The 24,776-nt window shown below is 42.3% G+C and overlaps 1 protein-coding gene across 4 annotated transcripts in view; it reads left to right on the top strand.

Annotated features, from left to right (window-relative positions):
* pcloa (piccolo presynaptic cytomatrix protein a) overlaps window positions 1-24,776 on the top strand; it is a 54,441-nt gene that overhangs the window by 9,893 nt on the left and 19,772 nt on the right. For 3 of the 4 annotated variants that reach the window (XM_079335327.1, XM_079335326.1, XM_079335329.1), the window contains exons 4-11: window positions 8,813-9,010; window positions 11,884-15,961; window positions 16,307-17,847; window positions 18,172-20,236; window positions 21,935-21,982; window positions 22,563-22,645; window positions 22,860-22,935; window positions 24,154-24,279. In XM_079335327.1, the coding sequence (XP_079191453.1) occupies window positions 8,813-9,010; window positions 11,884-15,961; window positions 16,307-17,847; window positions 18,172-20,236; window positions 21,935-21,982; window positions 22,563-22,645; window positions 22,860-22,935; window positions 24,154-24,279 (8,215 nt within the window). The remainder of the gene's footprint in view (window positions 1-8,812; window positions 9,011-11,883; window positions 15,962-16,306; window positions 17,848-18,171; window positions 20,237-21,934; window positions 21,983-22,562; window positions 22,646-22,859; window positions 22,936-24,153; window positions 24,280-24,776) is intronic. The other variant, XM_079335328.1, reaches the window with a different exon arrangement.

Genomic DNA, 24,776 nt, shown 5'->3' with positions numbered 1-24,776 from the left:
CACTCTCACGTCTGTGAGGCTCAAAATGCTTACACATGCTCACTTCATGGTGTTTCCTGTCTCCTCCTCCCTCATTGTTATTCTCGTTTTGCGCACAGAATAACAATACTTACCAGCAGTCTGAACCCTCCAGAGTCTGCACTGGCAGATGAAGGCCTCATTTTTACATGACGCACATGAACATGTGAATGTCGAATACAGAAACAGCCGTTGGTATAATCTGACTGGCAAAAGAAATGTGCCTTATATTTCAAATAAAAGGGAAATATATTGCCAGTCAGAGTTTAGTTCCTGTGGTTACATAACTGTTACCATCATGCACTCAGTTGTGATGATGGTGTTGTTTTTTTCCGCTGTTGTTTGTTGCCTGTTTGGTGGATCTCAGGTTAGTCTGTTTTGGGCTCATGCAATCCTGTTGCCTCAAAGCTTCGCCGTCACTCGCCCAGGAGGCTGTAGTGTTCAAAAATAGTCACATTGCACAAAGGGGAGAACTCAAGCTACTGCAGGGCAGCGCTCGCTCCCTCTCTCCCTTTCTCTCCCTCCTTCTCCAGCACCTTTTGTCATCTGTCTTTCATATTTCCTGCTTTTCAAAAAAGGGTCTTTCTAATGCACCAGGCATTCCACAGAAGTCCCCCCCCCACACACACACACACACACACACAGCCACCAAGGAAGGCTTGAAATGGATGCTATTTTTAGACATTTAGGTGTTGTTGTGTGCAGTGCTTGGTCCCTCTGATTGTGTATTGTAGTTGATTTAGCAGGATAAATGCTTGAACATAAATAGGAATAAGGCTTTCCTATAATGTTTTTTTTGCCTGAGTAATTGTACACACAAGCTAAAGGATTACTATTTTGTTTGTAAGTCCTGGACCTTGCTCAAGCTTTTGGCAAGCAATTTATCTTTGTTAAAGAAATAGTGAGGGTTGAAATGAGCTGTCCTCAGGCTCTACAAACAGCCTTGTCTCTTCCTTTTTTCTTTTTTTTTTTCGCTCGCCCTCCAGCTCCACTCCAGAATGATTTCCAATTATCCCCTTTCTAATTTACTGGTACCCGCACGCTTAGCAAGGGCCGCATTTTAGCCACCGAGCCAAGTCAGTGCCCAGAAGGTTAGAGGAAGAAAGCCAAGAGCATCGTGTGTGCCAGCTCTGAGGCATGGTGAGACCGAGAGGCAAGGACACGCAGACACTTGAAAACACACACTCATTCTGGCAGAGGCCTCATCTAGTTAGCACAGCCTGTCTCTGTTTGATACATGCTTTGCTGCACTGACAGGAGAGTCAATGATGTGAGTTGAAAAAAGCAAGTTTGAGTGCGTGGCTCTCTTACTTCCTCTCCAAAAATTGATATCCGATAGGGGAGGCAAACAGTCGAGTCTGGATTGGAAATCATTTCACCTCTTAAAAAAAAAAAAAAAAAAAAAAATTCTGTGCACGAAGAAGCCTTAGAGGCACGCAGGTTCGTTTTATGGGCTGCTGTTTGTTTGCACATTTGAAGTCGCTCCTTTCATCTTCATGGGTGAATATAGAAAGTGGTAAAGGGAGTGCAACTGAAACATATCGACAAGATCCTAACCACACATACCCCTTTTTATTCATACACTTATAAAGTAGACTTATTTCTATCCCATATAATGTAGAAAAAAATACTGTAAAGGCTTGTGATTCGAGACACAACCACACAGACAGATCCCCTGTGAATGTGACGTGCAGGAGGATAGGCCCATAACAGAAGAGACAAAATCCTCTGACAGAAAAAAAAAAAAAAAAAGGAGTCCAACAAGGGAGTCATGAGGGGGGGGGGGAGGGGGTGTCACAAAGGATATGGGTGCCAGCCTGTGCTGCCCTAAGCAGCGCAGACTATGACAACCTGACTGTTGGGGTTTGTTTTAGCACTTGTGACTCACGCTTCTGAGTCACATTAGCAGCACCTATAGGCACAGTTTATTGTCAGGCGGAGACGGTCGCATGGAGCAACAATTTAAAACGATTTTGTAAGAGTATGAAAAGCTTCCTGCATTTTTGCTCGGCATACGGAGCTCTCTGCTCCACATGACCGTGTCATGAACAGCATGTTTAAAGCAGTCAATAGTGAGATGACTGTCTAATATGAAATGTACATATAGGAAATACTCAGTTTTAATAAAGAAGACTGTCTATGTCTGCGTGCTCATATACCAATTATAATTATATCATTTTACCGATATTTATTTTGCAGGTTCATGTTAGCACTGATGAACCAGCTTCAGTAAACATGATCAGTCCCCTTACTTTCCACTTCTGAAGGCCCTGTCTCTTTAAAAACAGTCACCAAATATTTACATAAATCAAAGCCCACAGCTTTTTCGATGTAACCTTTCCATTGAATGGACAATGGGGTGGGAGTTCTAACAGGCTGGAGAGTGGTCTACCATAGGTTCATGTAAGAGATTTGTATGCTAGAAATAACCTGCGACAAAAGGTTAGATGGATAAAACTGGAGCAACCTCTCAACATTGAAAGCAGTGATAACTGTTAAAACTGATGACAACATGAGAAACAAGCTCCAATTGGTTAAGACAAACAGCCTTGAAGGTTTGATTCTCAGTCTGGCAAACCCAAGCTGAAATGATTGAATTTATTTAGCTATAAGGAAGTAGTAGCCTGAGTCATCAGATTCTTTTATTCCAAAGATACTTTACAGCCACTTAGAGAAGAAAGAAAAGCAGCCATGAATCTCAAAGACAGACAGATGACGTCGTGGGCTGTAGTTAAACATGGACGTGGTCAGAAAATGCCCTGAAACAAATGTCCCCCTCTCTCTCTCTCTCTCTCTCTCTCTCTAATCCCTGGCTCAGCGCACTTATAGCTGCTGTCTCACACCTCTTCCTCCTGTCACATCCAATATAAAAACACACACACCTTTTCTATTCTTTCCCTCTGGCTCTTTTTTCACTCTGTAGCCGGGGAATATCAATCCACGGCAGGGCAGCTTGACACGACTGTCAAGGGAAAACATGAGCATTTGGCTACACAATTGGATGATTAACGTCCGTTTTATCAAGCGATGTGTTTTCCTTTAGCACTCTGCTTCACTCCCGTTCGGTTACAACTCATCCATGTCTACAATCGGACCAGTTTGACCACAGTCCTGTTGTTACTGAGCAGCCGGCGGTTAAATGCACTTTTCCTCAGGAGGTTTTTGGAAAGCACATTCGAGTGTATTCCGCTTCCCCGCTTGAATGTTGCTGCTTCTTTTGGGATTAGAGCCAACAATCTCCTGGTGCCGAGCCCAGTTGTCCAACCTGAAGGCGTTCAACACTTGCACAACATTTAGCTTCGCGATTCAAACGTGAATTACATCAACACATGAGCATAGATGGCTTTGAAAAGGGTGCGTGCGGCGCATTGAACCCTGAGATGGGAACATCTATAACAGCGGGAGACATTTATTAGGGCAAAGATTCTTTTTGGCTTCTAAACGAGCTGATGCAGTTACGTTGCTTTCAGTCGAGTGCATTATAATAAGTTGTCCACTCAGCAATCATCATCAATGTGAAAAGGGCCACAGCATGGCTTTACTTTTAGCGAGAGCTTGAGCACAGAAAGGTGACTTTCCTAGTACTGTAAAAGACACTACTCTTCTAATAGTCTCGCTATTAATGTCTTTAATATGATTCTAATGTATTTTGATTGACTTTCTTTGTATTCGATGCAGAAGAGCACTTACTGCCTACGGAAACGTCTCTCAGTCGTCTCTGTTAAATGATTTGTTTTTTCTAATCATCTGAAATACCGTTGGAGTACAATTGCATTGTTAACGTTCAAGAACAAATCCACTTAGAAACCAAAAGCCTTTTCAAAGCTCTCTGGGATTGTGGGTGTGCATGGTAACACAATAATATGCCCTCTACCTTAGTTACATGGACAGCACTCAGTATTTCCTGCCTGTGCTGTACAGATGGTAACCTTGGAATAAGAATGGAAAAACATAATTATGTGTAAAGGAGTCACTTGGTTCGGGTTTGTTTAAGAAAATATTCCTTCTTTTCTCCCGATAGTCTTCATGTAATAGGAAGCTGTAGACAGCTTGGCATAACTTAACATCCAGATTTATAAAACGGAGAGAAAAACTTATCTGGATGTATATAAAGGCAACAAAATGTACGCATGAACACCTTTGAGGTAAGCCATCTACGACATTAATTCTCATATGATTAAGATATACCAAAACTGAAGTGTGTGACAACTATTTCAGGTTGCACAGGAGACGGGGATTACTTGGAGCCTGAGGTAGACGGGAAGCCATCTGCAACACTAACAAGACAGCTGTTGCTATTTCCCCATGTTCTCAGCACCAGATCAGCAACCTTTACATCTGACAAGTGAAGCTAGCTCGCAGAAGTGCAAGAAAGAAATGCAGTCACATCCATATACTGTATATCCTCCCACTTACAGCCAACACAAATTTAAGGCTTTAAAACAGCAGTTCACAAACCTACATGTATGATGCCGTCGCAGGAGCTACATCCACTTCTTTTGGACAGGAAACAGTCTTGCTGCTGAGCTAAGAATGGTTGTAAACTAATAAATCATGAACAAGACTCCTGGGGAAAAAAACCAATATGCATAATCATGATTGTATGGGACTGTTTCCTTCATTTTGAGATTGAACCTTCTTTGAATAAAACCCCCTTTTGAGATAAAATCCAGGTGTAGACGTTAACCTGGATTTATAGTATTGCTGCTGTGCATAACTGAGTTGTGCTGTAACATCTTTCAGTCATTCGTGGCAGCCGAAAGGAACTGCAGCTTTTCCTGACTTCCTGGCAATTGATTATCAGATTTAAGAGGCGATCATGTAAAGCTTGTTGGCAGAAGCAGGCGTTGAGTCACCTCCAATGACCAGTAAGCTCTTTAACTTCTGCTTCACCTTTTCCCACAGAACATTCTCTCTCTTTTTTTTCCTCTCCTGCCTTTCGTTATGTCCCCTTTTCCTGCTTCCTGTTTTTCTCTTGCCTCTCACACATTATCACTCTTACCCCCCTTCCACCTGTCTCTGCTACATCCTCCCTTGTGTTTTTATCCATCTGTCCCGTCCTCTAGATCATCTTCTCCTCCCACTCTCAGTGCCAGACTCCAACTAAATTTAGTCGAGTAAACCTCATAGGATGCTGTGTCTTAATCAAAGAGCTAAACTGACCTTCACAACACTCCAAATCCCAGCTGGAAACAATAACCAACATGGGCACAATATCTGGTTGTCTGTGGATTTTTTGTTTGGTCCTCTATCTGCATGTTTAGGGGAAGTTTGAAGAAATAGAAAAATGGGAGATGAAAGATCAATTCAAACACTTAATATGTTTTTAATCAGTCACGTCGAGCTTGTACTAGAAATTTTACGTGGGAGGAGAGAGCAAGTTGACATCTCGTTCCGAGGTATTTCATGCCTTTTATCTGACTCTGTGTGTGTGTGTGTATACACCATTTGTCAGAATCCAGTCTCTGTGGGTGCTGATATGTGTCACCTGTTTGGTTTCCATGCACATGTGCTGGTAGAAGACGTCCTTGTAAGTCAGTGATGTGAGCGAGTGACTCCCCCTGCTTTTATGAATCATCCATGCTTCTGTTCCCAGAGCTCATCGGTGCAGCGGCACGTTGCAGTTATCTGAAGGCTTGAAGCTGTTTGATTGTTGTATAAAAATACACCTGTCTTGTTAGTCTGCATTACAAGGAAATGTCAAGGCAAGATTTCCTCATTAATAACATGACTTTACATGTTGATTTCCAATGTCATTGAATTGGTCCATTCATTTTCAGCTATGTCGTTAGCGTGACTCAACAATTAGTAAGGTTGGTCTATTAGCAGGTCAGTCCATCCTTTTTGTCAGATGGAGATTTGCTCTACGTTTGACTGACAGATTGTTGTGAAATGTAATACACATGTAACCACTACACATAGCTGAAACCTTACCATGTGCTTCATAACATGACGTCTACCAATCTGTTTGTCGGAGGGAGTAGTTTCGTCTTTTTGTTGAAATGTGTCTGGTGCATCTTGAGCATTTCCTTACGTCACGTAATTTGGCCCAGATATAAATCCATGATGTCCAAACAACAAATCTTTTTTGGACTGAAAGGCCCACTGGCCCTTTAATGCAACTATAACTTAACTTTTTGTATGTCTGAACTGGTCACATGACAATCAACCCCCCCCCCCCCCCCCCCAAAAAAAATAAAAAATGAAAAATGTTTGTTTCAAGTTTTTTAAATACTGCCATCACGCAGATAAAACATAAGTTCATTACTTGCATGGTTTTATGATCAACTAGTATGATAGCTTTGATTGTACTGTTTAGCAGATCTTAGCATGCTAACACACGACCCTATAATAATGAATAATACAGACTAAACATAAACATGCACACATTTGAGCATGTTAGCATACTAATGATAGCTTTTAGCTTAAGGCACTCTCTGAATTGCAGGTTCACAGAACTCCCAGCATGGCTGTGGACTCAGAATTGCGTTAATGTGTGTTTTGTCGAACAAAAGTCTAAAAATAAAGAGCAATAAATCTGCGGTGGCAGAATTGACAGAATAACTGTTGGATCATCACTTACTTTAGAACCATTTTAAAGAAATTCTAAACAAGGACAGAGAGAACGCGCTCCAATAACTGGCAGGCTGGCATCTTTGGCTCCGGCTTTTTGCTGAGGCATTAAGTGCTTCAGGCTACCTGGGGAGATAAACACACACTCATTGTGTACAGACTTCTGAAATGAGTTTCTGGCTCTTGATGTCAGAGCTGCCAACACTGCCCTGTGCAGCTTTAAATAAAGCCAGTAGGACTCTTAATGACTTGATTGCCCTTCAGGGTGATTGCTGCACGGCATGTTGGTAGGATATACGTCGGGGATGGTGATTAAGCAGCAGTAGTGAATCAGATTTAACATGTCTGTTTAAACAAGGGGGTTATCCCAAACGACTTTAAAAAGGGAGGGTTTGTGCATTATGGCTTTCAGTAGAACACACTGACCGAGTGATTTTGATAGGGTGATAAAAGCTCTAAGTGAGCCTGTTTTGATGTGTTGTTAACATCCGTGATGACTGTCTCTGAAGTGGCTGAGGCTGACCGACTGTCCGATTTGAGTGTGTCTGCAGCCTTTCTTATCGGCTGCCATCTCTCAGACCCTCAGTGCCTGCTTTTTTCTGGTTTAACTGATGGAGCCGTCGAGCCGCTGAAACTCCTATCTCAAGTCCTCCCATCCGTCCCTGCTGGGAGGGGTCATGTAGATAGCGCGTGCTTGTCCACGCGCTATCTACACACACAAAATGCACTGGCGTCTGTAGTGTGTTCGTCATCAGGTCTGAGGATTAACTGGATTTCTGTCAACCTGGGAATGTTACTAATGTCAGCAAGCCTTCATGATTGAAGGAAAGCGGGGATCTTTGTGTATTTTTTCATCAGTTAACCTTCGCTCCTTTCAAATTCTAAAACTCCCTTGTTTCATCACTATTTCCTTTCTGTTGTGAGTCGTGAATTCATAAACACAATCAAATATTTATCATATCAAAACATTTTTTCTGCCTTTTAATGGTTGGGTCCCTGCCAGGGAGATGTGTGTGCAGGTCTGTCATTCTTTCTAATCTCCTTCTCTTTTGGCATCGACGAAGGCAGGTTAGCTCATGCCTTATTTACCCCGACTTTGCTGCTGCAACATACCCTCAGTCATTTTTTACCATCCTCCTCCTGTGTCCTCCTTTCTTTTTGTGTGAAGAGAAGTGGCTTGCCTGCTGCATGGTTTATTATGCAGGCTGCGATCTTCACTGAAACCCGATTTTAGCATAAACCCTCCTGCTAAGCCAGGCGAAGACATGCACAGCGGAATGTGAGAGCACTTGGTGTGTGTGTGGGGGGGGGGGGGGGGGGGGGGGTTTCCGCTCAGAGTGGAGGGTTCAAAACATGCTGACTCTCAACTTTTCTGACAGTCACTGTTTGTGTGTTTCTATGAGGTGTGTGAAGAAGATGAATGTGTGTACTTTCCATATAACGTGTTCTCCCCTTGTGGATAGGTGGATGTATTTGTTTATAGTGATTATAGATTCAGCTTTAATTCCAGCCTTTTATTTCCACTTAAAGAAAAGCTGGTTACTTAATGCCAATATTTGCTGCACTCCTTGAACTATCACCACTTGCATGGCCTTCAGCTTAGGTGTGTTAGTATAAAGCCCTGTCTTAAAATAATAATCTGGAAAAAAACGACAATAACACAATGGCATGGAAGAATAGTTTCATCAGGGCATTTTATGGCTAAATTAATGGTACTCAAATAATACACAGCCCTGAAAGATTTTAAGTGGTCTTTGCTGGACTTAGTGTTTGAATTACGACAGGCTGGGTTGACGGGGTTAAAATATATTTCAGACATGTGTGGTCTGCTGTTGTTGATGTTTGAAGCATGCATACACATGTACACACCAAGAAAAGAACCACGAATACACCGTCTCTTGTTAAAGTCTGCTACATGTAATGTCTACAAAGGCCACCTAACCCTCTCTGACATGCACTGGCAAACTCCTGTCCCATTACCATGCATTATTCATGGGTCTCTCCCTTAAGTCCGGTAAATGTAAAAGCTTCGCTGAAATGGAAGAATCTAAACTGGTGCCTTAGCAGAGTGACACTTTAACTAAGCAAAAACATTTAGCATCTTATAACTGTGTATGAATTAAGACAATAGATTCTTCTTTTTTGTGTGAATTTTCCTGCAGTTTAATCAAACAGTTACAACTAACACAACTAACGATGTGTTGTTATCCTTGTCTTACAGAAAGAATGGCTTTGCCTCCACTGTCAGACCCAAAGAGCCATGTCGGGTCAGCTAGGAGACGCACCACCTCAAGCCATGGAATCCCCAAAGAAGCAACCGCCTGCTCCTGTTCCCACCTCCACCCCTGCCCCCACTGCTGTAGATAGCAAACCTGTAGTAGACGCAGCAGACCCAACCCCACCTGCTCCTGAGACCAAGGTAGAAAGTGCAAGCACCCCCGCACTTGATAGTGCATCCAATTCACCAGATCATGATGCGCCTCTTTCTAGTATTGCCCCCCCTGCACCTGATTGCTCCCCACAAGAATTACCACAGTCAGAAGAACCAAAACAGCCACTTGCAGCTGAAACAGAATCAGAGTCTGTAATTCATCCCGAACAGCCAATTCCCATTTCAGAGAGTGTAGCTGAGGATATCACAGCCCCAGCAGTTGAGGAGGGCTCCGCTGAGAAAATTGGAGAGGATGGTCCTCAACCTGAGACAGAACAATCTCATGGTGATCAACAAACACAGATTGCAACTGTCAGTGAAATCCCAGCAGCTGAGCAACAGCAGAGTTGCTCTGAGGAAGTAGCAGAGGACCATCCTCTCCCTGAGAAAGAGCCCCCTCATGTTGAGCAACAAGCCCAGAGTGCGCCTTTTACTGAATCCCCAACAGTTCCAGAACAACATAGTATCTCTGAGAATGTAACAGAGGACCTTTCTCCCCCTGTTGATATTGAGGAGAAAGTTCTATCTACAGATACAGGTTTAGATGAGACAACAATCCCCGCTGAGGTAGAAACAGATCCCAATCTACAGATTTCTCAGAGTGAAGCTGCAGCTTCCCAACCAGATAATGACAACACAGAGACCATTCCAGAAAAGGGCTCAGAAGTGACAACAAATTCAATTGAACTAGATCCTACAATGAGCCTGGAATCATTACCAGACGATGTTCATGTCACCCTTGATAAAATGTCAGATTCTACAACTGCAAATGTAAAAGAGGAAAAAATAACAGAGGTGGAACGATGTGAGCAAATCGAGCAACCCAAGATAGATGAAGCAAAAGATACTCTGCCAGTTCAAACTCCATCACATATAGAGGGTACAGCTCTTAATGAGGCGCAAACAGATATCACTGAAAAACCTAAGGCAAACAGTGTAGAACCCGATATGAAAAATGAGGTCATTGAAGAAGTAAAGGTAGAACCAGAACCAGTAGCAGAGACGCCTTTGATAAGAGAAGATACTCCTCTTCCTCCAGGTGAGGTTGCAGAAAAGGTAGCTCCTGTAGCCCCTGCCGACAACATTGAGGTCTCTAAACTTGATGAAAACAAGCCAGAATTAAAACCAGACCACAGTAAATCTGTAGAATTAGACATTCCAGAAAACAAACCTCCCGTCTCAGCTTCAGAGGAGGACACCCAGGCTAAAATAAGTGAAGAAAAAGAGAAAGGGCCTACTCCTCTTCACTTAGCTGATGAATCCCCTCCTGATGCACCGGCTGAAGTGGAAGCGAAGGCACCCGAAACAACAAAAGACAACACTGTTGAGAATAAAGTTTCTGAAGAAGTTATTCTTAAAGAGGAAGTGGTGACAGAGGAAATACCTGAGGGAGTTGAAGAGGAAATTTCAAATGAGGTGAAAACAATAAAGGGTACTGCTGAAGATGAAATAGTGGAGAACGAAACTCTTACAAAACAAACAGTTGAGGAAACAGCAGAAATTGAGAATGTATCATCTAATGGCAAAGCAGCTGTAGATGGTGTTGTTGCGGGGAATGCAGATGCAGAGAGGTATGTTGAGGTAAAACCTGAAAAGGGAGAAGCGTTTGAAGAAAAAGCAACTGAACAGAAAGCAGCTGAAGAGGCAAATGACCAGAAACCTCTAGAGGAGGAGGTTAATCAAGCAGAATCAGGTCCGGCACTCTCCTCTACTGAGACAGAGGTTGTTTGTCCTGTAAGAGAGGAAAAACAACCACAAACAGCCAGAGAGCCAGCAGCTGCTGAAGAAATCCCCAAAGAAGTGATACAGAAACCAAAAGATGAAACAGAATCAATCGCTCAGGAAATCCTTGTCGAGACGGCACCATTGTCAGAAAAGTCAGAGGAGACAGAAAAGCCTTTTGTAGTAGAGAGTGTAGCCCAGGAAGATGAAAATCAGACACAAGTAGATACAATGTTAAAAGTAGAAAATGAATCTGAGAAAACAGCTACTCCTGATTGTGAAGACGAAAAAGTCAATGCGGAGGAGTCCATGCATTCCAATATCATTAGTGAGACGCAAGTTAAAGATAAAGCTTGTGAAGGAGAGAACATTAAGGATGACACAGAAGCTAGTTCACAAAAGACAAACAGGATCACAGAATATGAACTTGAAATAGAGAAAGAGACGTCAGTTCTAACAAGCAGTGATTTGAAGCAACATGAGAAAGTCACAAAGAATGAAGAAAATGAAGAACTACTTAAGGAAAAAGAGGTCGAGTCCCAACCTGTTGATGACAAAATCCAAAAACCTAATTTAGAATTAGAGACCAGTACAGTCGGTGACAAAGATAGTACTGCACAAATTGATTCAGGAAAGGACCCAATAGATACCACTTTGAAAAATGAAGAAGTTGTGTCTGTATCATTAGCTTCTGTTCCTGTAGAAACACCTGAAACCCCAGACTCTGTAGCAAAAGAGCCGGCACATGACATAAAGGAGAAAACCACTGATTTGGAGGAGAAAGAGGAGGCTAAAGCAAAGCCATTGGAAAAGCCCAGTGATGATGATCATGATGCAGTCTCTGAGGTGACCATAGTAGCTGTTGCACTGTATCCATTTATGATGTATCTAAAAATGGACTTTTGCACATCAGGAGATCGGTCACAACATTGTTCAAACACTTAAGTTCAATAATTTGTTTACATACAGCTTTTAACTGTACACTTCAGTGACAGTTGGAAAACCCATTGAAAGTACTCTATTCGCTTTGTTCAACAGTATGAAAACAATTTCTGGAAGATTTAACTGAACTTGCTAAACTTTTTGTCATGGTCATTCTTAATTTTTTACACTTATTGTGTCTTTGTTTAACTCAACAGGTGACAGTGGTGGAGACCTTGAAAGACACTGGAAAGAAAGTAATGACTGCCAGGGAGGGCAGCCCCACCAGCCCATCAGACCTAGCAAAGCTGGAAAGCATGGTCCTTCCAATCCTCGAGGCCCAAGCGATCACAAAACCAAAGGATGATGAAGAGAAACTCACAGACACTCTCAAGACCAGACGCAAATTAGAGGTCCTTCCTCTCTCACCTGATTCACCTAGCTCAGAGGATGACAGAGAACTCTCTGTGACCAAAGCTACCCCGAAGAAAAAGCTCCTAGTGCCCATGGAAGTCAGAGCAGATTCCCTAGATGAAAGCAGTGAAAGCATTGGAAAAGACAGCCCTATGTCAGGGGATGATGAGGAATTTATCCGAAAACAAATTATGGAAATGAGTGAGAATGAGGATGCTTCTCCGTCTGATGAGGAAAATCTAATCCGGCGAAAGATTAGAGAGGATGAGAAGAAACAGATGGAACAGAAGAAGTCAGAGGTTGTAGAAAGGAGCACATCTGGAAAAGCAAGGCGACTTACCAAGAAGAGTACCATAAGTCCAGATGATGACGAAAATAAGATCCTTAGCAGCTCATTAGACAAACCTGATGCAAACGAAGAAGAAACAGATACAAAAGAGCAGATTGGTACTGCAGTTCGCAAATTCCAAACGATGGAGCTGAATGCTGTCAGCAGCCCAATTCATATACCTAAAAATGATGGAGACCCCGAAATGGAATGCCTTACAGACTCTCCAGATGATCGTTCGAAAGGTGATGGGTCTTCTAGTCTGCATGCATCAAGCTTCACTCCCGGAACATCCCCAACATCCCTTTCATCACTTGATGAAGACAGTGACAGTAGTAGTCCAAGCCATAACCGTTCTGGTGAGGGTAAACAACATAGGAAAGCCAAACACAGACAGCCCGGTCAAATGCTACCAACTATTGAAGACTCTTCTGAGGAAGATGAGTTACGGGAAGAAGAGGAGCTTCTCAGGGAGCAAGAAAAACAGAAGGGCTCTGGAAAAAAATCAAAGAAAGACAAAGAAGAAATTCGAGCCCAAAGAAGGCGAGAGCACTCAAAGACACCTCCCAGCAACCTGTCACCCATTGAAGATGCATCACCAACTGAGGAACTGAGACAAGAAGCTGAAATGGAGGAAATCAGACGATCATCCTGCTCTGATTTCTCTCCAAGTATTGAATCAGATCCTGAAGGGTTTGAAATCCATGCTGCAAAGATTGCAGCAGTTCAGAAAACCTATCAACTGCCTACATCAGTATCGCTCCACTCTCCAACAGATGACCAAAACACTGATAATCCACAGACAAAAACTCTTAAATCTGCAGACGAGGCTTATGAGGAAATTATGCTCAGGGCTTCTTCTCCAACAGTTGAAAAGGTAGAACTTCAACCTGGAAAAGAGTCCCTTTATGGAGGCATGCTCATTGAAGACTATGCCTATACATCTCTTATTGACAATTCAACAGCTGATCTTGTGGATAAAGAGAAGATTGTAATTCCCTCTCAACCCAAAAAGCTGAGATCCCCAGATGAAGTTTATGAAGACATGATAAAGAAAAGAAAAGAATTCATGAAGCTTGAGCAGGAATATCAAGATATGCAGCCCAAAAAGGAAAACACAAACCCTGAAATAGTGTTGCAACTGTCTGAGAAACCCATCTTAGACAGCAGTACAGTCACAATGGGGAAAGATGGGAAACCATTGTTGGATGCTGAAAGTGCATATGAAGAACTAATGAAAAGGGTCCTGACTCCTGGAACAAGTCCAACTCAGCAAGATCCAGAGGTCAATGCAACTATATCTAGAAAGGCACTCCACCCCATTCCAGACTTAAAGGTGACACAATGCTCCTCAGGAGAGTTGTCTTCTGATGATGAGAGTAATGTTAAAAAAGAGGAGGGAAGAACTGAATCATCAGACGTCACAAAGGCGTCAGAAACTGAGCTGGTGGCAGTGATTTCTGAATCTCCCCTGCCAAACGCATCAGATCAACCACCTAATACAATAATTGAAGCATCCCAGGCTGATATTGTAGACTTATCTGGGGAACTTCCAAGGACCATAGCTCATGTGATTGCCAGTGTATCACCCTTACCAACAGTTCCCCAGTACACACCCAGTATTCCTAGTGTTGTGTCAACTGCACCACCTGTGCCCCCAAAGCCTAGTGTCCTGCGTAGGGCTAATTCTCAGGAAAAATCTGAAGAACCCCCACTGCCTCCTCCAACCCCACCAAAACCCACAGTTTTTCCAAGGAAACCCCCCGTCCCACTTCCACCACAGGCTTCAGCAACTTCAGTCAGGCCAGACACAGTGACTATGACTGCAGCGCAAGGACAAACTACAAGACAAGTAGTTACACCAATGTACAAACCTCATGTTCCCCCACCTGTTCCCCCAAAGCCTACCGTTCCTGGTGGAATTGGGGAAAGCCACAGACCAGGTCAAGGTGTCAAACCACCAATTGCTCCAAAGCCTGGCTCACAGCCTTCTTCGCCAGCCCACGTCTCGCATCCAACAAGACCAACTGCACTTTCCACTGGCTCGTCCGATATAGCACTAAATTTGAGCCCTTCTTCTGAGACCAAGCAGTTTCAACCCTCACCAAAGTCTCCTTCTTCTCCAAGATTTGCCAGAAATCTTCGTGACACATATGTGGTTATCACACTGCCATCTCAGCCCAGCTCACCAGTAGACACTATCTCAACTCAAGCTCCTTCCAGTCCCGGCCCAGCATCTCCTGCACACCATGCTCAACCCCAAAGCAATAACCAACAACAGCCTCAACCTCAATCATATCCACAGCAGTATCCACAGCCAACCCCTCCTCAAACAACCAGGGTGCCTCTGGCATACACACGTGTCACAGAATCCATTGAAAGTCAAGAGATTTGTGGTCCAGAAAAACATGTATCCAGTTCATGCCACATAATTGAAGCTATATCTGCCTCAGCACAGCCACCTGTGGTTATGCCTAATCTTATCTCTCAAGTGGTAACCACAGAAGTTCAAAGGACCACTGTATCTGTTGTCCACGAAAGGGCAACACCACCAGTACCAGCTCCAAGGGCAACTGGTGTCCCAATCTCAATGGAGAAACCTAAGCCTCAATTACCAGCACAGAATGGGCAGACCTTCCAACCTTCTGAGGTGGTAGATTTGAGGACTATGAAGGCAGACCCAGACTCAGATAGGAAAGGTGTTGACCTGTCTGCTGGAGCAGACTCAAGACGTCAGTCCTTGACTGCTGATGTCAGTCGTCAGAACAGTGCAGTGCATTCACCTGTAGTCAACCTCAGTGCAGAATCATCCACTGTCTCTATAATGACTGATAGCATTACCATTGTGACCTGTTCTGCCACAATCCAGCAATGTGACAATGTAGACGCTTCTCAAGTATCTTCAGTACCCCTGCAGCTAACAAAAAACAAAGCTTTCGAGCCTGTTTCTCAAATTATCTATCGGCCAATTGATTTTCAGTCATCAACTCAGACTGGTACAGAGATCCCTATTAACCTCTCAGTTGGATCAAGCACAGGAGGAGGGACTTTCCAGGTCACACCTGTGACTATTGCACCCACTTCCATTTCAGGTTGTGTTGCCAATGGATTAAATACAGGTACAGCGACAGTGGCAGGAGCTGTTGACCTTAGCACAACAAAACCATTCAACACTTTGGTATCAGTGGACGCTGCTTCTTCAGAAGTGGCCACAGCAGTTATAACAGATTATGATGGCAAACCAGTGGATCTAACTGCAGGAAAGAGAACTGTATGCTGTGATGTTGTGTACAGGCTGCCATTTGCAGGAAGCTGCACAACTCAACAACCAACCACACCCCTGCCGGAAGACCGTTTTGGATATCGTGATGATCATTATCAGTATGATCGATCACCGTATGGCATGAGGGGGTTTAGTGGAATTAAACCATCAATGTCAGACACTAACCTAGCAGAAGCTGGCCTGTTCTTTTACAAGAGCAAGAACAGTTACAATTTCAGTGGCACCACAGAGGGTGCAGTAGATCTTACCTCTGCAAAGATTTCCGATGCAGGTCAGTGCAGTGACATTGCAGACCTTTCACTTAAATGTCACTTTGAAATGCCTCCACTCATTCATGGCTAACGTGTTTTGTTTGTTTTTTTTCTTTTTTTTTCGTGGTTTTATCCTCTTTTTGCATGGACAAATCACAAAACAAGTTGTTTTCTCATCAAAATATTTTTGCATGTGCCTGCATGCTGTGTTTGTTCAAAGTGTTTATGCTTGTTGCACTTTTCAACATTGAAGATTTTTTTTTTTTTACTTTTCAACCTTTTTCATAATTTACATACGGCATGGTTTTTTTCCAACTTAAAGTCTGAATTTCTTAGACTCAACTGATATTTTTGACTTTTGACAGGTGAAGCTGTTGACTACTCCAAGAAAGGGAATTACGCTGGAATGACAATCCCACCCTATTCTCAAGCCAGAGTCACAAGTACTGTTGGTACACTCTTTGGTACGAGCAGTGTATTGAGATCATCAAATGGTGTCGTCTATTCCTCTGTAGCCGCACCAATACCTTCTACGTATGCCATTACCACCCAACCTGGGTCCATCTTTAGTACATCATACAACACACTGTCAGGAATGCATACCAGCGACACCATGCCATCTTTGTCAAATATCCAGAACTTGCCTCTTACACGCTCCCAGAGTTTCTTGTCCACCATTTCTACTACTGAAAATGAGGAGATCAGAGATCTTCCACTCAATCTGGAGATGTCTAGAGGGGGTACTACTCCTGCTCATGCTCACACAGCAGCAGCATCTTTATCCCTTGACACTTACACTGATGCATCCCTTGAGGCTATAGCTGCTTCACTGGAGGCTCTGTCCTCTCCCATGGTTCCCGGGGATGGCCAGTATATGGCAGAGCGTGAGAGGCTAGAGATGGAGAAACTCAAACAACAGCGCCTTGCTGAGGAATTGGAATGGGAGCGTCAGGAAATTCAACGTTTCCGTGAGCATGAACAGCTCTTGGTACAGAAGGAACTGGAGGAACTTCAGGTCATGAAGCAGCATATCCTGACCCAGCAAGAAGAGGAAAGACAGGCTCACCTTATGATGCAGAAAGAAACCTATGCTCAGCAACAGCAGCAGCTGGAGCAGATTCAGAGACTCCAAGAGCAACTTCGCCTGCAACTAGAAGAGCAAAAACTTCGTCAGATGTACCCAGGTGGCGACGTTATAGGGCATGGTGTGCAGGAGGCTATAGTCTTAGGACCTGATGGCACAGTGTTATCCAGAAAGATCACAGATAGTGGATGCCAGACAGATGAAGAGGATGAAGCAGTTAGCAAAGCTTACACAGCTGGGAGAAAAAAACGTAGTGTCAAAAAGAGTGTTGACAGTTGTGTGCAGACTGATGATGAGGATCAAGATGAATGGGAGGCTCAGACGAGGAGCCGGCAAAACCGGCCACGCACCGCAAGGGGCGATAGGGGAGGGCAGTCAGATATGTCAATTCAAGCCCGCACTGAAATTTCTATACAAACAGATTCAGAGGGGAACATAATAATGGACTCCAGGATGGAACTGTCTGACTCTGAAAGGACTTCACCAAAGAAACGACCTAACCCTCTAGAAATAGGTCAGTCTCCTAACTTAAAAGTTGATTCCTCCACACTACAGGCCCCTCCTAAATCTCCCAAAGTGCTTTATTCCCCGATATCCCCCTGTATATCACCTAGCAAATCTATGGAATTTGTTTCATATGACAAATCACTGGGAGATACAAGTCCACAAAAGCTAAGAGGAAGTATAGATCAATCTCATGCCTCTCCATCAAGCCCCAGGGGACCAAAAGCAATGCAAAGATCCATGTCGGACCCAAAGCCTATGAGTCCAACAGGAGATGAAAGGGCGACATCTGGCACCCAGTGTGGTGATGGCTATACTGTAAGTGCCAATTTTATTTACATCATTTAAGTAAACATAGGGGAGAAAACAGATGCTTACCAACAAAGGCCAAAAAGTTATTTTATTTTGAAGTAGAAGTAAGAACAAGAGGTGGTAATTACAATTCATGACCTTTTATAATTTGACATTTTAACTGAATCCTACAAAGTTTAGCAACTGTCAAATCTATTAGATAAGTATTGTACATGGGGAAATCATTTATTTTACATTTTCAAGATTAAATATCCAGCAGTCACATTTTGGGGTGAAAAAAAAAAAACAGTTCTGACAGTCTTAATGACTTTCTAATTCTTTTTCCCACAGGGGAAAGGCTCAGGTAGCACTCCAACAGGAACTCAAAAGAAGGTAAAGAGGACATTACCCAATCCACCATCAGAGGATGAGTCAACAACCAGTGGCCAAACGGCACACACCACTGGCTCTGCTCGCCGAAGAATGTGCCGTAATTCTAACATGGCCCGTGCCAAGATCCTCCAGGACATTGACCGTGAGCTAGATCTGGTGGAGCGTGAGTCTTCTAAGCTCCGTAAAAGACAAGCAGAGCTAGATGAAGAAGAGAAAGAGATTGATGCCAAACTTAGATACTTGGAGATGGGTATAAATCGTAGAAAAGATGCGCTACTGATAGAGCGAGAGAAGAGAGAAAGGGCCTACTTACAGAGTGTTGCTGAGGACAGAGACTACATGTCAGACAGTGAGGTTAGCAACATTCGAGAGACTAGAGGTGGACTTGGAGATGGTGAAGATGAAGACATTGAAGGTCATGGTCTTGAACGTCCCAGGACAGCTCCTCAGTCAGAATTGGATGACTTTGTTCCACCTCAAACCAAGCATGAATATGGAAAATACTCCCAATACCAATACCCTCAAAGCCAATACCAGCAGTCTCTCTACCAGACTCCCCAATCTTACCAATCTCATTCTCTCTACTCATCTGTCCCCTCACTCACTAGCTCCCAGCAACAGAGTTACCACCAGATGCTCCTGTTGCAGCAAAAGGCCGCCAGGCAGGCAGCCCTTCTCTCAGAACTTGATTCAACCAAATATGACGTCATTAGCCGCCAGCCTGACCCCACATCATCAGCTTTTCTGGGAGTTAAGTATGACAAATACGGCAACCACCTTGATCTCAGAGCCTTGGACGTTGGAAGTATGGCACGTAGCCCTATGTCAGCTGTTTCTGATTCCTATTACCCAGATGTAGATCATCATACACCTCGGAGCTACATGTTACTCGAAGATGCTGCAGAGCTGGCTAAGGGCTCAACAGGTCTGTCTTCATCTTACATTCTGGCTGAGAGGGAGCTGGCTAAGGCAGAGAAGCTCCTTCGCCGCAGTGCGGCAGATTTAGGGTCTACTGACTATCTGGGATCAACCTCAAGACTCCATACTTTTGGAAAGACCCCTGATGAAGAGGATCCAATGGAAGAGCCCTATGAATTGAAATTATTGAAGCAGCAGCTAAAGCAAGAGTTTAGGAGAAGTACAGGTGGGACGGAAAACTTAGAACAACTGGCAGGTCTCTCCCAGCAATACTATACCCCTAGCTCTGGCATCTCAAGTTACTCCCAAAGACATTATCCAAAGTCAGACAAGTACAGCATCAGTCGACTTACTTTAGAGAAGCAGGCAGCTAAAAACCTCCCAGCCTCAATGTTGTACCAAAAACATAAGGCTCCAGTAGTAGAGCCTAAGATCTCCAAGTATTCCACTACAGACAACAGAGGCCTGGAGACAGACTATACGAGCTATCTTGGTTCCACAAGTGCATCCCCGCGATCAACCCGGCTCATGCAGGATGAGATTACCTTTGGCCTCCGTAAGAATATTGCAGAGCAGCAAAAATATCTGGGGTCGACCTTGGGTGCCAATTTAGCTGGGTCACTAAATTTAGGGCAGAGTTTAGGTTTAGACTCTGCATATCCTAGTGGTAGTCGCTCAAGACCCTCATCCAGGCCCACATCTTGCTACGGCCTGGACTTATCTATCAAGAGAGACCCGTCCAGCTCTTCGCTGAGGCTTAAAGGAGATGGTGAAGCATCTGGAGACGGTCCAAGCTATCAAACTCCCTCTGGTCGCACCAAACCCACCAGCCTTCCCATTGTGCAAAGTGGGCGTGGCAGAATACCAATAGTGGCCCAGAACTCAGAAGAAGAGAGTCCATTGAGCCCTGTTGGGCAGCCAATGGGCATGGCCCGTGCGTCAGCTGGTCCTCTGCCGCCAATCTCGGCTGATTCAAGGGACCAGTTTGGTTCTTGCCTGTCCTTGCAGGACTCCCAGCAACAGCAACATATCAGGGAAGAGCCAACCAGGGGTAGGGGTTATGTGCTGATGGATGACCTTCAAGGCACCATGTCAGATAGTGAAGGTAAAAAACTGGCATGGCACACTGTCTCTCCTTTTCTACTTCATATTTTATCCTTAACAGTGTCTGGTTATGGGTTTTCTTGCCTGGATTTAGCGCTACTGTCTAATGTAGTTTGCTATTGTGTCTTTGTTGAAATTATGCATGTATCTGTTAGCATGTCATGTTTTTAATTTATCTTTAACTTTCTTATTTTGAGTCTTGGTGACAGTACAATCAATTGAGATCTCGTGTGTATGCATACCTTTGTACATTTTGGTCCTTGCTTACATAATGTGCTTCGATGTATCTTTATGCATGCACTCTGTGTCTGTCTGCATTCCAGATATTGTGTAATATTTTCTTTTATTAGTTCCCCTTCATGACACCATACGGTCTTGGTCTCTGTTACAGTTATAGTGTGTGGGAGGGTTCACTATACAAACAGCAATTTCTTATTTGTTGCAGTCTGCATTTTCTTTAGAGCATAGGCATTAAAGTTTATAGTCTTTTAGATCCTGCTTGTTGAAGATGAAGGCTTCGGAAGACTTGATTTCATACTTACATCAGATTTTAGAAAAAAAAATATTAACCATGATCACTAAACTGCAAAAGTGCCTCATCCACTTGAAAAATTCATAGAATTGAGAAATGTACATCAGCTGAAGAAGTACTTTTAAAATTACTCTTCAGAATTCCCAATATGACAATACTGTTGCGATGTAAAGTATTGTCATATTGGGAATTAATTTACATTTGGATTCAACATATTTTGGATGTGTAGTTATGATAATGGTTTTACTTATGACATCAACTAATGGGAAAGGGTTATATCAAGATGTAAAATTTTAGAAAAATATGTCAAAGCAGGATACTGTTGTCATGTAGGAAACACTACCCGTATTGTAAAAAAGCATGATATTTGGTTACGACAGTCATTTGTGTATAATAAATATGAAACTTCCACTTGCATGCCTTGTCATGAATACTTGCATGTACCTCATATATTGTGATGCATCTGTGAATTGTTGCATGCAATAGATGTCTGCCTCTTCACCTTTTCTACAGTATTAAGACTTCAACAGTCTTAATATTGTATTTCCTAAAGCAATTACTTCCTCACTTTAACCTAAATGAACACACTCTAAGCCATATTTTTAGCAAGGTCCATCTTTTAAAAGATAATGCAAGAATATTACTGAAAATATGATTACTTATATTAACGGTCGCTGAGCAAATGTTATGTCACTATTATTTTACAGTCTATACTATTACTGAAGTCACAATCTTGAATTATGAGCACTTATCAATAAGAGGACCCAGCTTGTGAAATATTTGCTGAAGAGTGTCTTCTCCTAAGAATGATTTCTGAACAATCATATAACAGTAAAATATAAGTTGAATGACAACGCCTTTCATCAATTTTTGGATCTGTTTTGCTCGGTAAAAGCCATTGACCTTTTATTCAATTGAAGGCGAATTTGGTGAATGCATGTTTGTTTTACAGGATGTGTTAGTGGAGAACTTCCTTTTATATAGAATACAGCCTTTCATTAAAAAAAAGATTTTAAAGTGACAGTTTTAGTAGGTTTAGGCTTGAATTGAGTTCTCTTTGTTCATCTTTCTGGTTCAAACTTGTGAAGATCCCCACAGAAATACTTGTTAAAAACTTTATATGGAACCCATCATTTTGCAATGTAAAACCATTTGCCTTGATTCCAGCCCTAAGTGATTCCCTGATGGCTTTGAACAGAGACGATGCAACCAATGGTAGAGTATTAGTTCAGTTTTACATATACCATCATTTTAACATACTAACCTGCACCACTTGTGGAATTGCCCTCACCATACAATGAAGGCGAAATTTTGGGGAGTTTCAACTGTTACTTTACATTTTAAACGTCTCATACAAAGACATGTTTTAATTTATGTTCAATAAGAAAATGTTTCAAACAGCCGATAATTAAACTTATTGACTCATTCAAAAATAATTTACCCAACATTTACATTCATAACAATTTGGGCACTATTGGCTAATATCCTGCTACTATACATAGTGTGTATACCTTTAACTCTTAAAACTCATATCTTCTGATTATTTTACCTGTAAAGAATATATTGTGTTGCTCTGCATCCTTTCTGATTCTCACAACCAAGTATACAAATTCATGTTTTTTTGGGCATTTGCTTGTTTAGTCCCAATCAAAATGTGTATCGACTTCTCTTGAATAGAATATTTATTTATTCTCATGCATCACGTTAACTAACAACACTACTACTGAATATAGTGAGATGAAAAAGTCCAGGTTCATATCATGGTTCTGAAATAGTGCCTGCTTTATACTTGAAGCCTACCACCTGCGACGAGAAGAAACAGATTGGTTTGACAAACCGAGAGATGGACGGTCAGAAAACGGACACGAGAAGAGACAGGTAAAATGAGGAAAAACATATATTTTAAGGAAGCCGATCGTAATGTACACACATTAAGTAATAAAATGCATGCACCCACTCTCAATCACCTGGACATTTACAATGTCATGTGTTTTTAAGCAATACACGTCTTCGTTGCAAAGAACTCCTACTGAACTGTTTTCCCATTTATCTTGAACATATATGACATCTCTCCATTGTGCATGGGCTGCAGGGAAAAGGCCCATATTACCCCTTCCCTCACCTCAGGGTCAAACTGCAGAGGGACCTCAAAGACCGCAGTGTCTCAGGTAAAGATCCACAGTTTACAACAGTTTTTACATTCAGTGACCACAACCACAGCATGCTTTGGGAATGATATACATTGAGGCACATATTAGCTAACGTCTTATTGACTGTGAAGCATGCATTAGATTGTATTAATCCTATTGCTTACTGTCTGCATCTAATAAGCACTGTTTACAGCTTTGGCTTTCATAGACATGCTCTCTGCATATTTTTCTTTTATGCAATGTCATTAATCTTAAAATACATTGAAAATAACTACAACAGAAACATGTACAATGTATACAAATTGATGAATCAGAATGTCTCATTGAGATTACAAAGTATGACTTGTCTGCTTCATGCACGTTATTTACTTTATATTCATGCCAGTTCTCAAGAAACTCACAAGTCACTTCCTGTGCCATTACGTTCCATCACACCATTCCTCCAGGCTCAAAGCAGGCAGACATTTCATTTCCTGGCTCCCCTTTTGATTTGGCTCTTCTCCACGCTCATCACTCATTGCCATGCTCAAAATGGCGTATCCCTCACTCTCAGAATTATCTTATGTAATTAGCAAACGGCACACAAAGGAAGCATCATATTTACAAGGACCCAGTGCTAATTTAAACACTTTAGTCATTTTATTCCTCTTTTATGTGTGACCTATGGAGTTCAAAAATAGATTAATGTGTGAAGAGTGGATTATTAGCCATAGGGTTAGCATTGATGATGTCAACACTCTACAACAGAGACAGTTGTGGCTAAAGAACCAATGGAACTGAGAATTTTTTTTTAAAGTTTTAATGCCTTTATCTTTATGGCTGTTCATGCAAAGTTCCTACCCGAATGCCATATTACACTCATTAAAATTGATCGAGTGATTTTTAAAAAATAATAGGTTAAATTTAGACTCATATATTCAGTAAAGCATCTTAAATTTTAGCTTTGGCTGGGGGTACATCTTGCCAGCCAATGTTCTCTCGTGCTTCAGCGTTGTACTGGTCTGTCCGATTTTGAAATCTTTACATGCTGCCCTAAAAAGATTTAAATGCCAAGTTAAAGAAAAATAGTTCTTCCTGTCTTTAGTCTATTCCCACCAAATAAATATATAAATTCCATACATTCTTCCTTTTTGTCTTTTACTGTTAGTTAACATTGCAAAATGACAGAATAACAGTATGAGACTACAGATTAACCAACAAAGCCACTCACTGGTCTTTGTTTGTGGTCCTGAACAGGAAATGGTCTGGGTATCCGTGTCGTTGGAGGTAAAGAAGTCCCTGGTAGTAATGGAGACATTGGAGCATATGTTGCCAAAGTCCTGCCTGGTGGAGCTGCAGAACAAACTGGAAAGATCCTGGAAGGTAAACTCGTCTTTCCCTCTCGTTTTGTGAGAATATTGCTGTTAACGAGGTTTATTGAAATGAAAAAAACAAATTGACACCCTGAAGCATGCTGTTTATGTCACGAGGTTTAAGTGGAGATACTTGATCTAGTTTATTAAAGTAAGAAAACACATAAAGCTGCCTTCTGGCTAAATGAGTTTAGTACAAACTATGAACATTGGGAAGCTTTCCTTGCTTTGTCAAAATCTAAAACATTTCGATTAAGTTGTAGGTTGTGTGAGCTTTAACAGGGCATAGAAATGTGGACATTAACCTGCAAGAAGAAATGAAGGCTGGTGGTGCAAGTATTAGCGACATTCAGCAAACCAATGTGACATCCTTTACCCATAGATGGTTCTTGCTTTGTCGACATCAATGTGTCACATATAGATATTGGCACACACACGGTCCACAACACCTACATACCATGACACACCCACCCACAGATATATGACTTGTGATTCTGCTCTTACACA

This window comes from Symphodus melops (genome assembly GCF_947650265.1).
Source record: "Symphodus melops genome assembly, chromosome: 22".
NCBI classification, from domain to species: domain Eukaryota; kingdom Metazoa; phylum Chordata; class Actinopteri; order Labriformes; family Labridae; genus Symphodus; species Symphodus melops.
This window is presented reverse-complemented; position numbering and strand designations above follow the sequence as displayed.